Source organism: Podarcis filfolensis (assembly GCF_964270895.1).
Source record: "Podarcis filfolensis genome assembly, chromosome: 6".
Classification (NCBI taxonomy): domain Eukaryota; kingdom Metazoa; phylum Chordata; class Lepidosauria; order Squamata; family Lacertidae; genus Podarcis; species Podarcis filfolensis.
This window is the reverse complement of record NC_139609.1, coordinates 84,940,958-84,956,953: the sequence shown is the minus strand read 5'-3', so window position 1 is coordinate 84,956,953 and position 15,996 is coordinate 84,940,958. Positions and strand designations below refer to the sequence as shown.

The following is a 15,996-nucleotide window of genomic DNA, read 5'->3' as shown; positions in this document are numbered from 1 at the left end:
TTTTCAGCCACTGCATCTGCCAAGCTGTAGAAAGAAAGAAAATTACTCATAGTCTCTTTCACAGAAAACAAGTAAAAGGCATTAGATTAGAAGGAAAACCTGCTTTTGCTTCTACAGATTGGAAGAACTGGGCATGCTTAGCTATGAATCTGTTGACTAAGCCAATCCGTGCTCTGGTCCATGGGGTCACGAAGAGTCAGACACGACTAAACGACTAAACAACAACAACAACAAAGCCAATCCGTCAAGTTCCAATGTCCCATGTCCGGGATTCCAATGACGGAAAACTTTTTGTGTCTGGATTTTTATTTCTTGAAATATGGCAACCCTAATATGGCAGAGGGACGCGGATGGCGCTGTGGTCTAAACCACTGGGCTTGCCGATCGAAAGATCGGCGGTTCGAATCCTGCAACTGGACTTAACTGTCAGGGGTCCTTTACCTTTACCTTTTTTAATATAACAGAATTGAGTAAGTGGTCTTTAAACAAAGAAAGGGGTTTCAAACATAGCCCTGGAGTTTTCTACGAGATTATCAGAGTTCCTCTAGTGAAAAAAATCCAATTGCGGCAAAAGAAATCAATAACGAAACCTGCCCTGAAAGATAGCTTGCCCACAACTGCTCTTCCATTGCAATCCAGAATTGCAAGAGTGTAAAGTGGGCTCTAGGAGACACCTGGAAGGTCCAAGGTAGATGGGACAGGTGTGGGGATTATCGGACTGGTGTTTCTGTCCAAGATCGTAATGTTCCTTTTACGCTGCATTACCTGTTGCATAATGGAACTCTGGCTTTTTTATCAACATACACCCATGTCATGCTAAATTCTAAACAGCAGGAAAGAACCATATGCCAGGATACGACCCCCCCCCAAAAAAAATTCATCACATTTAATTACACTGCAAAACTCCTCTGGTTTTCTGAGTTAACAAAGTTGCAAATGGTTGTCCCATTCCCCCCTTGGAAACACAGAAATTAGTGCTGAACTTCCACTAGAGTCCCCTGTTTTCCAGAAGCTACTCTAAACGCTATGTGAAAGATCACACAGGAAAAACCCTTAAAATATCAGGTGGAGAAAATGGAATAAGGTGCTGTCTGAATGCAGTCATTTTCACATACTTTGGTGGGTTGTGTTTCACAAAAGGCAAGCAGGGTGGGGGGGAGGAGGTCTGGGGCAGATTGGAGTTATGATGCCAGGGGGCAGGGAGATGGGGCTGTTTCAGTTCTTTGCCATTGCAGCAGCTAAATCTGTTAACTATTGTTTTCCACAAAAACAACAGTACTGCCGGGAGGGAGGAAAGAGAAATGAAGATTTAGGTTTTCTTTCACTTTTCATATCAGCAGGGCTGAACTAAATAACTCTGACCACAAGGGTTACCACCAGCACAGTGCAACTTCCCCTCTCTCCTACCATCCCCAAATCTGCCCCCAGAGGGTTGAGGGAACCCCCAGAACAGATTTGGGGGTACATGGGAGAAAAGTTCCATTGCCCAAGGAGAAATCCTTACAACATATAGCATCTCTGCAAGTTTATAAAGCTACTCCTTTTGTCATTTTAAGACAAGGGGGAAACAGTAACACCAACTTGAAAACCAGACGAATCCTCTAAGCAGGGAATGGAGGAGACAACTCCACACTGCTAGAGAGGGACTATTGCTCATCCGTATGGTAATGCTTTACTTGTGTTAACTTCCAATGTCAGATCACCAGCTAAATGGGCCTTTGGAAACAGGACTGGGGAAGGCCTCTGCCCAAGCCCCTAAAGAACTTCTTCCTAGAGAGAACAGGTCTAAACAGAAGCAGCTCACCAGATGGTATGGAGCTGCTGCACTAATTTCCCAGGAGGCAAGTCCCTTTTGCTTTCCAGAAGGAAGAGGCAGCCGAGAGGTCAGCCCAGTGCAAACTCACCAGCAGAGCCAATGCAGGACTCCTGCCAGTGCATTAGCACTGCGTCAACCTCCCCTGTTCTTCTTCCTCCTAATAAGCAACAGCAACCCACCTGCCGCAGAGTTTGCGTAGTGGCTCTTTTCTTCCCAGTCAGTGGCTTCTGGGTCTAAATGGGCCACCAGTTCCAATTTAATAGGACACAGCTTCATGTTTTTCTTTCCAGACTACTGTAACACTTAAGTACAAACCAGGAACCCCTGCACATCTGCAAAGCAGGGCAGAGGATAGTCACCCCACATGAAACAAGTGTCCACCCTACGTACAACACACCCAACATTCTTCTGCAGCAACGCGCTGGAGGGGATGACCAAAAGTACCGGGCAAGGTAATCCATCAGAACCTTGCAATTCCCCAGGACACAGATTGCTCTAGTCCTTAAATCCAATATCTGCTAAATACATATAAAATTGAGGACAGACATACATCCTGTCCTACCAAGTCCTGACCTCCTCTTAAAAGTTATGTGAAACAGCTTGAAGCTCACGCTATTCAGATTGTCAATAACAGAGTTTCTTCCTAGCTAGGAACCTGGCTGCTGCTTTCCCCTTCTTTTCTATCAAAGGAACAGGAGCTACATTGCAGCTTGCAAATTACTGCAAATGCATCCATGGAAACAGGAACGCTGTACAGGAAAATTTACGCTACAGTATAGGTTCCAATTTGAGTCCTTACTTTACATAGTGCTCAGGATAATGAAGCGGCCGCCCTTAAATCGCCTGAAACTCCTTTTCATAGGATTCTGTAGCTATTAATGGCCCATGGTTCCTCTTCACCACTGCAAGCACCCTTCAGAAGGATATTTCGCAGTGAAGAAAAACTGCTGTGATGAAACAAACGATATCCCTTTTAAGTTATCCTGGCCTTCTTCCTCTGACCTCCATGTATGCATCAGGTTCCTTCCATCTTATGCTGAGCTAAGCCAACAGATAGTCACCTAATGACCTTTTCCCCCCTTTGCTTTACGGAGAAGCAGCTTAAATTACTAGTAAGTTAGTCACTTTCACCTTACTTGCAGCTCTTTCCTGCAATGTCCTGAATATTGCAGCTGAACTCTGAATTTGGCCCAGAAACTAAATGCCTGTATGACTGAAAGAAAGAAAAAACCCAGAATGCAGCAGCAAGACTTAATTCAGGTTTGCTTTCTTCAACCAGCTCCCTGCCCTCTCCACCATGTGAGCATTGTCATACAAGGAGGATTACTCACCAAGCCTGAATTGTACCAGCTCCAATGGCCAAGGCTGGTGCTGATCAAGCAAAATGCTAAAAACCCCAAGCGTTAACACGTCAGGGAGCCACAAAAGTTAGAAACCGAGTTCTGTTTGTTTGATTTAAGCTAGGAATTGAAGGATGATGAACTGTGCTTAGATTTCCTCCCACGACACTGGGAGTCTGGTTAAGGCGCAGAAATGTCAAGGACGAGGTATACCATCTTGGCTGCGAGTCCGGGAAGACCTGTTCCCTGCCTTATAGGCATTTTTCATAGAACCAGAGAGTTGGAAGGGACCCACGGGTCATCTAGTCTGACCCCCTGCAATGCAGGAATCTCAGCTAAAGCATCCATGACAGATGGCCATCCAACCTCTGCTTAAAAACCTCCGGGGAAGGAGAGTCCACCTTCTGAGGGAGTCTGTTCCATTGTCCAACAGTTCTTACCATCAGAAAGCTTTCCCTCATGTTTAGTTGGAATCTTCTTTCTTGTAACTTGAAGCCACTAGTTCGAGTCCTACCCTTCTAGCTATTCTGGGAGAACAGGGCCCTGACTGACTCCAGCTACAAAAGCTGAAGCTGCTGAAAAGACTCTTGGGCTGGGGTATTGTTTTTAGGAGGTTTTTTTGGGGGGGGTTGTTGCCATTATTGATATTAATTTTTGCATCTTTATTTAAGATCTTAATATGATTTATGGTTCACTTATTGTTCATGACAACTTTCGCTACGTTTGTAATTGTTCACTGTATTTCTTTACACCTCTATCGGTATCCTAAAGGAGCCTACAGCATCCTTGTAATCCTCTCAACAGCCCTATGGGCTAAGGCTGCAAGAGAGTGAAACGCTCTTGGTGAGGTTGCCTGGTAGCCTTCTGCAACCTGGTGCCCTCCAGATGTTTTGGATTACGAGCCCACCAACCCAGATTGGAAAGGCTCCCTGAAACACTGGGAGGGCACCAGATCGGAGGAGGATTTTTTTGTAGCCAGACTCTCTCTATAGAACATGTTGTCTCCAGTTGGGAATTTAAATTCTGGTTTCTCAATCTGAGCTCAAAAGGCCTACCTACGACAGCACTCTAACTCCCAGCCAAACGTCTCCATATGCAGAAATCTTGAGGGGAGATGTATCAGTGTTACATTTGGTACTAATATATAGAGACTCAGAAAGTACAAGCTGAACCCATACCACGCTGGTTGCGAAGAGCCAATACGTGCCTAAATCTGTACTTTCCACCACAAAAAAAGCTATAGAAAGGAATCTGTTCCCGCTCCATGAAGTTCCTCCTTCCAGGAGAAGCTTTGCTCAGAGTACAGGGGAAGAGAAATCAGGACACTGTTACAGGCCTTATGGTGTGATGGGTAGCCAAGTGATCCTCTACAGAGGGGTCGTAACTCAACTGACTGGTCCAGATGTTTACTACAGATTCTGATGTGTTAAGGGAGGGGGATACCCAAGCACCCTAAATCACACTTGACTTGCAGCATGCACATGTGGACAGCTGTATTATATGCATATCATATGATTCTTCCCCCTCAAAGGGGTGGGGCAGGTAGAGATGCATGGTTCAGTTCCCTACATACATGGGCACCTTTGCCTTAGTCCATAGTTAATACTGTACTATTTCCATTTCCTCTGTGTGTGTTTCTCTTTGCATATTGGGACAAGTGAATTGTTGTAAGGACAAGCTACAGTCAAGCTATGTAGCTGAGATTGTAGAATCACAGAATCATAGCACTGTAAGGGACCTCGGGGGTCATCCAGTCCAACCCCCTGGTGAATAGACATTCCGTTGTGGCAACCGTAACCTAAGTTTAAGGTGCCATTTGGCGCCTAGCTTATATACCTAAGTTCCTAACGCCGTCTACATGAGACCCACCCACTCAAATAATATCAGGCAAGAATCTGAAATAGACCAGCATCTATCACACGTCTAGGAAGCAGCCTGCACCTATTTAGGAACTCTCCCTGTTAGCATTAAACCACACCAACAACCAGACCTCTCAACAGCTTGAAATTACAACATGAACAATTCTTTAAAAGATTCGGCAGCTCTACGTGTCTCATTGTAAGACACTCTAGGAGAAAAGTCACTCTGTTGTTCCATTTGCTTTACCTTTCCAGACAACCCTCCCATCCTAAAGCTCTTCTCTACAATCCAGTAGACTGGAATACAAGCAGCTGCCTTAATACCAAGTCCAACTATTTGTCTACTATTTGTATTCCACTGCTATTCCAACTGGCAGCAACTCTCTAGGGTTTCAGAGAGAGGGAGTCGGGCTACGTTGGATTCCTTTTAACCGGAGGTGGCAGAACTTGAACCTGGGACCTTCCTGCTTGCGAAGCAGGTGCCTTGCCACAGAGCTAGGCCCTTTCCCCAACTTTTTTTTTTTGCAATCTCTTTACCTGACTACAGGCAGAGAGCGAGAGAAATTTCACATCTGCTGCACTTCAAAGAGAGAACTTCTAGTTCTCATGAGACCTGCAATAAAAATTTCAACACTGCTAACTGCAGGGTCTGTTGTCTGTGGTTACAGCAACAACATTTCCCTCAACCACCCCCCAGGAACGTCTCCCGAAGTAATAAATGAATTGCCACAAGCATTTCTGCCAGGGAAGGAGAGAAATCCAGAGAGTTGCTCTGGTCAAAACCTTTCCCATGAAGCCCCAAAACCAGTCTGCGTACACACCATGCATTTAAAGCACACCCACCCACTCAGAATCCTTGGAACTGCAATCTCCCCCTCAGATCTATGATTCCAAGAACTTTCACCAAGTACAGCTCTCAGAATTATTATTATTTAATGTACGAGGTGGAATTTAGTGTCACATTATTACAAACATTCCGTCTGCGCAAGCGATGCAGTTCAACAGAAAGAAAAATCTCCAGCTTTCCTCCCCCTGCTGTATGCTGTTCTGGGTTTCCCCCAAACTCCTCCTTGAGCTATGTTGGGGGTCAAAAGGGGAGAAGGGGGGAAGCCCCTTTCCGCAAGTGGAAGTCCTTGCGCAGGGCTTCTGCACTTCTGCCCACAGTGTGTATACGGCCTAAGAACTTGACATGTTGGATAAAGGTAAAGGTAAAGGGACCCCTGACCATTAGGTCCAGTCATGGCCGACTCTGGGGTTGCGGTGCTCATCTCACTTTATTGGCCGAGGGAGCTGGCGTACAGCTTCCGGGTCATGTGGCCAGCATGACTAAGCCGCTTCTGGCGAACCAGAGCAGCGCACGGAAACGCTGTTTACCTTCCCGCCGGAGCGGTTCCTATTTATCTACTTGCACTTTGATGTGCTTTCGAACTGCTAGGTTGGCAGGAGCAGGGACCGAGCAACGGGAGCTCACCCCGTCGCAGGGATTCGAACCGCCGACCTTCTGATTGGCAAGTCCTAGGCTCTGTGGTTTAACTCACAGCGCCACCCGTGTCCCTGACATGTTGGATACTGATCCACAAAAGAGATTTAAGCCCTACTATTTCAGTTGCAATGGATCCTGTCCGTCCGTCCCCCATCGCCTCCACACACAATGAAGTCGGAGGATGTAACACTCTAGGGCACAGCTTGTAACAGATCAAGTTTGAATCACTCCCAGAAAATATCAGGGGCCACAAACACTACCATTTTAGTTCTTCCTTCCAAAGGCGTCTGAAGCCTTGGGTGCTCAAGGAATGCTGGATCCAGCACTGAAACTTTCTTTGCCTATTGTTCCAGCAGGACAATAACAGAGGCAGCTGCCAAACATGTGTTGCCCAGGAGAACTCCCAACGCTCTGCTTAGGAGCAAGGCTATAGTGCTAACCAAGATCACTTGGGCAAACGTCTCTCCGTCTTGCCAGCCTACATCTCCCGCGATTGAATCACTGCTGGAGCAGAATGCAGCAAAATTCTTGTTTAGTGATGCTTACAAACAAGATATAGGCATGCATATCTCTCTCCCTGCTTCCCTGCCTCTCTTGGCCTCCCAGTTCCCGTCTCTTGGCAACCAACAAATAATTTCTGACATTCATTGCCATATATACACCGCATGCAACCCCAATGGTTTCTCGGCTGACAAAACCCAATGCCGAAGAACTGGAACGCTGACTGCTTAGATTGCAAGGCACACATGCATGAAGAGTCCCATATTCCATAGTGCATGAAGACAAAGCACACAAGAGTTGGAAAAAGCTTTCACCCACACACCAGCTTTCCCACATACATAGCTGAAGCTAAATGTGCACAGATATCCCCACATTTTGCACAGATACGAGGAATCTGGTCCAGCTAGTCTAGCCTTCTGTTTCCAAGTGGAGGCATCCAGAAGCTCACAAGGTAGGTATAAAGACAACCATCCCATATCTGTGCCTAGCATAAGGCATTCCAAGGTATACTGCTCCTGTATGTGGAGGTCTGATTGAACTGTCAGGATGAATGTAGACTGTAGACCTCTTCACTTATATGCACTGAGTACACAGACATGTGCAATGATGGCAAGGGTCAGTTTCTAGCCTCCTTGTTTGATAAGTCAATTAGAAGATTAAGACTACTTTGACATACATTTCCTCCTCTTATTACACTAGGTAAAGGGATCCCTGACCATTAGGTCCAGTTGTGACCGACTCTGGGGTTGCGACGCTCATCTCGCTTTATTGGCCGAGGGAGCCGGCGTACAGCTTCCAGGTCATGTGGCCAGCATGACTAAGCCGCTTCTGGCGAACCAGAGCAGTGCACGGAAACGCTGTTTACCTTCCCGCCGGAGCGGTACCTATTTATCTACTTGCACTTTGACGTACTTTCGAACTGCTAGGTTGGCAGGAGCAGGGACCGAGCAACGGGAGCTCACCCCGTCACAGGGATTCGAACCGCCGACCTTCTGATCGGCAAGTTCTAGGCTCTGTGATTTAACCCACAGCGCCACCCGCGTCCCTCGTATTACGCTACCCATTCTATAATTCATTCTGGCTATACCCATCCATTGCTGCCCCATGTTTTTGGACCACAACCTACGTCATCCCCAGCTAACGCGGTCATTGGTCAGAGAAAAGAGATGCAGCTCACTAACTTCTGGGGAGCTATGGTTGGGTCCGAGTTCTCCGAACTGGCACAGAGCCATTTCTCTTTTCCACAGAGCACCTAGCAAACAATGGAAAATTCCTCCTTATTTTAGTGCAGATTTACATGACTGCAAAATTCAGTATTCGGAGAGTGCGGCGGGGAAGCTGCGGAGAGTCTACTTCTCAGATCAGTTCTGCGAATGCACATCTAGGCCATATGCAGGTGACTGCAGTTGGGAAATGCTTCAGCAGAGGAGCTGCAGAAAACGCCACACTGAATTCAACAGGGTTCATGCTATCACCACCCTCAACGGGGACAACAACCCCCTCCCCGAACCGAGCCTTAAAGAAAAAGTAGAAACCCACACACAACCCGATGCTCTTTTTTCCCTGAGCTATTAAGAACAAGAGCAAATATTCCTTACTTGAAGGCAGCGCCCTACACTTGTGCACCCAAAACGGGCATTTGAATGTGAAAAAAGCAATTTGTTTCAACAACACACACAGAGGTGGTGAAGTCGCTATTGTGACAACACGACCTCTCACACCAATAAATCTTTAACATCAATGCAGTTGGCAAAACCCAGAGCAGGAAGGCTTCCTTGTGGGGGTGGGGAGGTTTGGAAAAAAAGCATCAGATTTGCAGAGAACAGGAAAAAAAGATTAAATATTAATTATTCTTGGCAAAGAAAAAAAGACAATGCGTTGTCCCATAAAACCAGAAGCCTTCCCAAGGTCACACACACACACACACACACACACACACACATACACACAGCACCCAACATGCACTTTCTGAAAAACACAGTGCTGAAAAAAGAAAAAAAGGAATGGCATCAATCATTAAACAGTTAAATGAAGGTAGTATGACAGTTGCTATTGTTCTCTAGCAGCACACTTGTCTTTTCCAGAGCAGCTGCCAGATCCTATTAGATGCATAAAAAGAGGATGTTCTGGACCGGGGAGGAATGGGATATGCTATTGAAAACAGCAGACAATGGCTTGCTTCTGTAGGCTCCTCAAGCCCCGTATAACATCTGTCCAGAATCAATTTCTGACCTAATGTTCCTTTCATTGACTATTAAGACTTTGCAGCTTGTCTTCTGGGCCAGGATTGTTCCACAGAGCACAAAGCAATGAGGCAACTACATGCAGCAAATTCAAATTAATGCTATGCAAAAATAAAAACTCACAAAAAAAGACATTGCTTAGGTTGTACGAAGTTTATCCAGCATGAGGGCATTCACAAACCCAGAAATGCCATGCTCCTGCACAGCCCCCATTCATTTCAGCAGAGCCTGTGCAGGAGAACTTCCCAGTGCAATGTATCCCATGGGGCAATTAAAGTTTGGAGAAACGTACTATGGAACGGCTTCCGACTCTTCAGATAGGGACTGAAGAAATGGGATACAGTGGTACCTTGGTACTCAAACAGCTTGGCTCCTGAACAAATCGGCTCCTGAACGCTGCAAACCTGGAAGTAAGTGTTCCGGTTTGTGAATGTTTTTTGGAAGCTCCTGCAGCCAATCAGAAGCCGCGGCTTGATTTTATAACGGTTTCGGGAGACAAACGGGCTTTTGGAACGGATTAAGTTCAAGAACCAAGGTACCACTGTATTCTCAAGAGTTTTGTGTACCCATCAGTAGAGCAGGTAACATGATTATGGCCATGGTCCGCAGAAGGACACTGTAGTCCTTTCTTCCTCTGTCACCCTCCAGCACACAAGCTCACGTCAGATGATCAAGCAAAGGGAGATAGCTTGAGGGTCATGGGTGCTGCACACACACCTCCCTTCTCCTGAACAACTCTGGGGCACCCTGAGATGTGGAGCGGGGAGGTGAAACTTAAGGGAGAAGAAAGGCTCTGCTGAGCCCCTTCATGTGCAACCCAAGGAAAGAGGGTCATTTCCAAAGATTATAATTTGCTGGTGGCAATTGCAACGCCCATGAAAATAAACCAAAAGGGGTGATCCAAACACAAAGATTAGAAAGCTTTGCCGTAGATTTCCAGGAGGTTTTGCCGCAACATAGAAGTTTATTTCCCTTCTTCAAGACGATTTGCTAGTTTTACCTTTAAGTCGCTAATGAAATTTATAAGAAGCAACAGAATTCGACTTACCCATAAGGTCTCTGGATGAGAGCTGGATGTAGCTGCTGCACCCCTAAGGTGAAACCTAGAAAAATGTTTGCAAAACGCAGTATTAGATCCGGCTGTGCAACGTTATTGTGTATTCAGAAGTGCAGCTTGTGCCTAGGCCTGCTTACTCAGAGCTAAGTGCCGCTGTCTGCGGCGGGATTTACAGTTTTGCTTCGTGCATCGTAGCTATCTTAATCCTTACTCTTTAGTACAAACAATTTTTGTGTTTACTTTCTCTATGACAACATTATCTGATGAATTCCGGAGAGTAGTCTTGCGAAGTCTGTTGCAGTGAGCAGTTTTGTGGCACCTTTAAGGCTAACAAATACAGCATAAGCTTTTGTGGAGAGCAGGAAACATTATCCTGTCCTCAGGCATCTCTCTAACTCTGCTCTGAATTGTTACCAACAGTTGGCGACTTAACTTGAACTGGCCAATGTTTCTCCTGTACTGTATATTACCACATTTCAGAGTGCATGTTTTAGCCCAGTGTTTTCTAACTTTTTTCTGACCATGGCCCCCTTCAGACATTGTTTCCTTCCTGTGGCTCCCTTGGAATTGGGCAGGATATATTATTATTATTATTAGTTTAGCCTTGACATTAAAACTAGTTATGCTTCCAGACCTCTCAACACTTCTCAACACTTCATCCACTCCCATGTGCAGCTACTTCATACAGCACAAGTCATAGTTTGCAGTTACATACAAACTAGCAAACTATGGTTTGCCTGTCCCTCCAAACCATGATTGCAAACTACGGTTTGGGCATGTTTTGCAAGGCAAGTACAAACTGGTTTGCTGGTTTGGATTCTAACTGCAGACTATGTTTGTACTACACAGGAAGCAACTTACTGAATTGGAGCAGACGAGAGGACAGAAGGAGAACAAGGTTTGTTCACAGCCTCATGTTATGTCAAACTATGGTTTGGTATTCTTTTTGAACCAGATGACTGCAATGTATTCTATTAGCTGTTTTAATAAACTTCTAAAAATGTGTCGTGTCAACTTCCCACTCCCCACCACCACCACCATCACGGGATGTTTGTGTAACTACACAAGCAAGTTCCCCACTATTTAATTTTCCCAGTTTTTAATATATTATTAATATAATATACTCTTCTATCACCCACACTCTGCTACATTCTATTAATTCCAAGTCTCAAACTTGTCTCTTTTTTGGACAGCTAGTCCTCCACTTGACTCATGTTTGTGTTCAAAGCTCCAGTTTTTCAAGGATTTGCTGATTTGATTATTTAAATGGGAATACAAAAAGGGGAGGTGTGAGGAGGCCAAGGAAATAAGTTAATGAGTTTAAAGTTACAAAAAAACGGATTTGTTTTTAATTCTTTTTTAGCTATTTGTCTTTTGTATTTTGTATTTTTATTCTTTTTTTCTTTTTCATGTATTTTTCTATGTTCTTTTTTTTGTATCTTTTTCTTTTTATATGACCTTTTTTTATTTTGTAAACTTATGTTTTTGTAAAACTTCAATAAATATCTTTTAAAAAAAAAAGCTCCAGTTTTTCATTTATGAAAGCATCTACAATTTATTTTGACTTTCATTAACGGGGACCCTCCTTACTTGGGCCCATTGTCATGTCCATCTGCTATCTTCTCTTTTTTGCTTCCTTAGAGGTGAAATGCTTCCATCTCCCTTTCACAGCATCCTTTTCCGAGTTCGTATAATTCTGCCTTCTCCCTAGACTGTTGCACCTGCCATATTGCTGTCAACCTTTCCCCTTGGTCTCAGACATTCGCCTCTGCTTCAACCTGTAACCATTCTCCAACACACACAAAGTTTACTGAAGTTGTGAACAGTTGGCTGCAGATTATATACAATCTCAAGCCAACTATACTAATCCTTGGGCAAAGTTCCCCAGCGTTCTTTTCTTTGCACAAATCCCCATCTTCCCCTTCTTTGCTTCCAGCACATTTATTCTCCAGTGCATGCTCAGAAACTCAATATATATATACATTGTCATGTTTAAGATAATTTGTCTGTTTTTCTTTCTTTGAATCCGCAAGGCTCTCGGGTCACAACATCAAATGGCTATATTGCACGGCCTATAGTTTCTGGAGCTGACGAAAAAGAACACAAATGAAGGAATCCAGGGCTTCAGCTGTAGTTGCCTGTCCTCAAAAGCATGCAGAACTATCCAAAGGAGAGCAATACGAAGGGCAGAAGCATCTATGATGGCTCAAGTGAGCCAGCAAGCTACAGAAAGACACCTACGATTTTTCTTGGATTACATTTTTTCAACAAAAAAAACCCCACACCCCCCAACCTCTGTTTACTGTAAGCTTTGAGCTAAACACAGATGTTCTAAAGATTTGCCTTATAATTGGATGTCACAGAGGCCAATCACCTGGTGTGACAACCAGAGTACAGGGGTACCTTGGTTTGCATACGTTTTGGATTACAAACGTGTCAAACCCAGAAGCGTGTGTCCCGGTTTGCAACCTTTTTTTGGATTACAACCCTTTTATTTTTTGGCTTATGAACAAAAAAAATTTAGAGGCCCCATTGGCGAAAGCGCGCCTTGGGTTACAACCTGTTTTGGTTGATAAACAGACCTCCGGAACGGATTATGGTTGTGAACCAAGGTACCACTGTACTCTGCAAGTTTGAGCATACCATATGCTCCTTATATACCACTTTCACCCCCCCACACTTTCTTCTTTACAAAGTGCGCCTCCACCCCCATCCTTCTACCCGGACACTGAGGTCCAGCGCTGAGGGCCTTCTGGCGGTTCCCTCGCTGTGAGAAGCCAAGTTACAGGGAACCAGGCAGAGGGCCTTCTAGGTAGTGGCACCTGCCCTGTGGAATGCCCTCCCTCCAGATGTCAAAGAGAACAACAACTACCAGACTTTTAGAAGACATCTGAAGGCAGCCCTGTTTAGGGAAGCTTTTAATGTTTGATGGACTACTGTATTTTAATATTTTGTTGGAAGCCGTCCAGGGTGGCTGGGGAAACCCACCCAGATGGGCAGGGTATAAATAAAATAAAATAAAATAAAATAATAATAATAATAATAATATTTAGCCTCAGCCACAGTTTGCCAGATGTGGACATCATGGTAAACTAGGGTTAGAACAAACCAGGAAAGGGAAAGGCATACACAAGAAGGGGAGGGCCTGCACATGTCACTTGACCATGACTGTCTAAAAAACACACGGTCCCTGTTCCTTGGGAACTGGAGCATGCATAGTTGCATGGTCTCTCTGCTCCAGCTCCTGCAGCACTTGCCAAGAGATTGTCAGTGGTGTTGAAAACTCCATTCTTGGCAGCAGAAACAAATCGCACAAAATAAGCTCAGCATGCAGAGTTTATTTGGATGGTGGAATGAGCTTCCTGGGTGCAGAAAACACACAGCTTTATTTTTATTGTCCTATTCAAACCCAGAAAGATATTGAGCCAATTTATAAAGAGAGAGAGAGACAAGAGAGAGGGAAGTGGGGGCAGTTTGTCTCACCAGTTTGAATACTCCTTGGTTTTGCTCCCAGATAGGCAAGGTTGACGTTTGCTTTCCGGCCGTCAATGATGGGGTTGGGATCCTTGCAAGCCCTTTCGGCCGCAGATCTGTCAGCCATGGTCACCTGGAAAGAAGCAGGCAGACTGCATTTGTAAGCGACCTGGAACACCACCAAGTGGGTGTTTTTCCTCCGCTCCTTTCTAGCAAGCACTTCCACACAACAAAGTTAAGAACTCTCCTTGAATCTCACTTGAAAAGCTGTTAAGAGGGGATAATCCGTTATGTAGCTCTGGAGAGAGGAAGCCTCATCATCTCCACCTATATCCCCCTTTGTTTCCTGTTTTGACATCACAAGTAAAAAAGACCAGGCTGGCTGAATATCAGGCAGCCAAGCAGAGGCGGAGGCAGGCGAAGATGCCGTTTTAAGATTCAAGATCCCTTGAACACTCACGGAGGCAGCTTTATGGCTGAAGTACCTTCCAAGCACTGTAAAGTTTGCCCTTCAGAACGTGATTTACAATGGAAAAGCCAGCAGTAGATGGAAGCATCCCAAAGCAAAAGAGCAATCAAGGGAGAATGCTATAAACTGCAGGCAGATAAGTTCAGAGTAGCTACTATTTTTGTTTCCTCTTTTTTAAAAACAACACATTGCGCCCCCCTCTCCTTTTGGCACTGTTAGGGAATATCAGGTGGTAGCTTTTCCTTTTCTTTTCACCACAAAGCAAACAGAAACCCAAGCAGCGCAGCCCCACCTAACCAGCAGCAAGAACAGCACAGAAATGAACAGCTTCCCCTTTTTGAAAGTGTGGAATTGCATTACTGAAGCTTGAGAAGGCAGGAGACACTCCTGTCTGTACACCGTTAGGGTTTATTTCAATACACGACAAAACTACTAAACGCAAAGTTGTCTCCAGGGGAAACTGAACATGCTTCGTATATGTAGATCATGCAAATTCTATTTTGAAGACTCCAGCTAAATGTGACATTCCTACATAACTGGAAATAATTGTCATGGTTGGGATGCAACAGTAAACTCTGGCTTAGTGTTACATGAAAGAGCCTTGGGTTTGTCAGCTCCCCACACCAAACTCTCGAGTGCAGGTTCCGAGATCAGAAGCTTTTTGCTTCCATTTTCAACTGCGATTTAACATTAGGCACAACCCAGTAAACTGTGGTTAGTCTTAACTGTGGTTTATTGCAACAAGTCAACTTCACAAACCATATCTGAATCTGGCTTGTTACCATAAACCATAGCTAAGACTGGCCACAGTTGTCTCGGCTTTGACATAATGCTAAGAATACACTGCATAAAATCATTCCTGGGCTGCACAAGTTCATTGACTTTTTATTCTAATGATAAAAATGCAAAGCAGCTGGGAGGCGGTGATGAAAATGTCCTGCTGAGATGCATCCTCAAGATGCCCAGCAATGAAGTGAAAGGTCAGTTATTGGTTAGAGAAAGCCTCCTGTCGCTTCCAACAAGAATCCTCTTTAAGAAGAAATTTAAGAACCTGGGAAAGGAAACGGTAGAGAACCCAGGTGCAATCCTCAGCTTCTCTGGGTAAGACTACGAAAGCATCTGCTGAAGAACTTGCGAGAACAGATGCCAGCCTGTGTAGAATGGGCAAGAGGGATCAACTAGGCAGCTTCCCATGTCCCTAATGCAAGACGAGTTCTCAAAGCAGCCCATCAGATGCCTCTGGGAAGCTCACAAGCAGGACTTCAGGGCAACTGTACTCTCCACCGCAACCAATATTCAGAGGCATCCCACCTCAGATCCTGGAGATAGCAGAGGTAAAAGGAAAAGGGCTCCTGGACAGTTAAATCCAGTCAAAGGTGACTATGGGGTGCAGTGCTCATCTTGTTTTCAGGCCGAGGGAACGGCATTTGTCCACAGACAGCTTTCCGGGTCATGTGGCCAGAATGATGAAATTGCTTCTGGCACAATGGGACACTCTGACAGAAGTCAGAGCGCACGGAAATGCTGTTTACCTTCCCGCCGGAGTGGTACCTATTTATCTACTTGCACTGGCGTGCTTCAGAACTGCTAGGTGGGCAGAAGCTGGGACAGAGCAACGGGAGCTCACCCCGTTGAGCGGATTTGAACCACCAACCTTCCAATCAGCAAGCCCAAGAGGCTCAATGGTTTAGGGACGTGGGCGGTGCTATGGAGATAGCGTACAGCCACCATGACTGGTACTTCTCCATGCCTCT

The 15,996-nt window shown here is 45.1% G+C and overlaps 1 protein-coding gene and 1 long non-coding RNA gene across 2 annotated transcripts in view; one reads left to right on the top strand and one right to left on the bottom strand.

Moving 5' to 3' along the window:
- The window catches only part of LOC310764859, a 118,492-nt gene that overhangs the window by 60,950 nt on the left and 41,546 nt on the right, over positions 1-15,996 (top strand). The gene's annotated exons all lie outside the window — the stretch shown is intronic.
- The window catches only part of RBM38 (RNA binding motif protein 38), a 30,672-nt gene that overhangs the window by 11,614 nt on the left and 3,062 nt on the right, over positions 1-15,996 (bottom strand). Inside the window, exons 2-3 of the mRNA XM_083619160.1 lie at positions 13,783-13,906; positions 10,291-10,345 (exon numbers count right to left, since the gene is read on the bottom strand). Coding sequence (XP_083475286.1) covers positions 10,291-10,345; positions 13,783-13,906 — 179 coding nt within the window. The remainder of the gene's footprint in view (positions 1-10,290; positions 10,346-13,782; positions 13,907-15,996) is intronic.